This window comes from Argentina anserina, chromosome 4 (genome assembly GCF_933775445.1).
Source record: "Argentina anserina chromosome 4, drPotAnse1.1, whole genome shotgun sequence".
NCBI lineage: Eukaryota > Viridiplantae > Streptophyta > Magnoliopsida > Rosales > Rosaceae > Argentina > Argentina anserina.
Genome location: NC_065875.1, coordinates 12490679 through 12491977, shown reverse-complemented (window position 1 = coordinate 12491977; position 1299 = coordinate 12490679). Strand labels below are relative to the sequence as shown.

Here is a 1299-nt window from a genome sequence, read left to right as displayed (position 1 = left end):
TAAAGTCCATCGCTGCCATATGTCTGTCCCTTACCCACATTACCTGTCTTCCTCATTAGAGATATGAGATATCTAATCACATCTACTACCATTAGCCACATACCTAACGTGTACAGAAACCCAACAACTTACCCAGTTAATCAATTTCATGATCAATCTAAACTTTGAAGGAGAAAATTTAACCTTGAATGTTCTTAAGAGGATTAAGAGCATAAAGAAGAAGAAGAACATAAAAAAGAAGAAGATTAAGAAGAATGATAAACCTCTAACTCTCTACATAAATGAAGGACACCATCATCTACCAATCCACCAAGATTTCCAGAAAGAAAGGAAATTCCCTCAATTCATGTAAGCAGCCTAATCTCAGTAAAGCCCTAGATCACAAAAAAATTAATGCCAGTGTTAACATTAGTATAGAACTTCAAACAAATGGGTCTCAAATTTACATTAATAAGTGAAAACCCACATCAGATACAACACGAAAAAACAGGAAAATGAATTGCTACTACCCCTTTTTCTCAAGTTTTGATATCCTGGGTATCTCTACATCTTGTAATGACCTCACAGCCTCTATTATAAGGATTGGCCGCCACAGGATGACAATTGTAGTATGAAGCCCCAGGCCTTGCACAAGGAATCAAGTCCCTCTTCAGTGTCTCATAGCTTATGTACTTCTTCTGCATTTCCAGCACTCTTCTACTTATCTCTGACTCCATCTCTGGCTCCGTTATGCAGTCCCCAACTTTGACATCAAATTCACTTCCTTTGAGTGCATTGAGGTCAAGAACTGAAGCCCCATTGCAGATTGAGAACTGGGTGAGGATTAGAAAGAGACATAGGTAGAAGAATAACATGGAACTGTCTCTGAGTTTGGGCATTTTGATTTTCTTTGTTTTGGGGCTTCCTGTTGTTTGTGGTTTTGTTGTTGGGAGTGGGAGAGTGAGATTCTGGGTGGGTGGATGGCTCATAACGGGGCATGGGACATCAGCCATGATCACTTGCAAATGCTATAATAGTTGGCTACGATTATACTCATGTTATGTAGGACGAAGGAGTTGAAACCCAATCTCGTGACCCCGTCAATTTTTTCTCTTGGTAATTGTAGGTCCTTTGTTCAAATCGCAACTTACGAAAAAATATTACTTGCGGAAGAGCATACCAATTGCTCTCGGCCCCGAGTGATAGCTCATTCGGCCTAATAAAATGGTCACTTGAAAAATAGAATAAAATATCATCCAAAGGGGTTGGTTTATGAACAAATTTGTTGTAAAACATATTATCGTGTTCGAACATACTTAC

The 1299-nt window shown here is 39.0% G+C and overlaps 1 protein-coding gene across 1 annotated transcript; it reads right to left on the bottom strand.

Annotated features, from left to right (window-relative positions):
* Positions 1 to 341: 341 nt before the first annotated feature.
* Positions 342 to 1080, bottom strand: LOC126791613 (protein RALF-like 24). The gene has a single exon (XM_050518089.1). It carries the CDS (start codon positions 990 to 992, stop codon positions 519 to 521), a length of 474 nt encoding a protein of 157 aa, XP_050374046.1. The 5' UTR covers positions 993 to 1080; the 3' UTR covers positions 342 to 518.
* Between the last annotated feature and the right edge of the window lie 219 nt (positions 1081 to 1299).

What these genes read in the sequence shown, in the direction of transcription:
- LOC126791613 (XM_050518089.1), bottom strand. Translation starts at nt 992, where the DNA reads ATGGCTGATGTCCCATGCCCCGTTATGAGCCATCCACCCACCCAGAAT.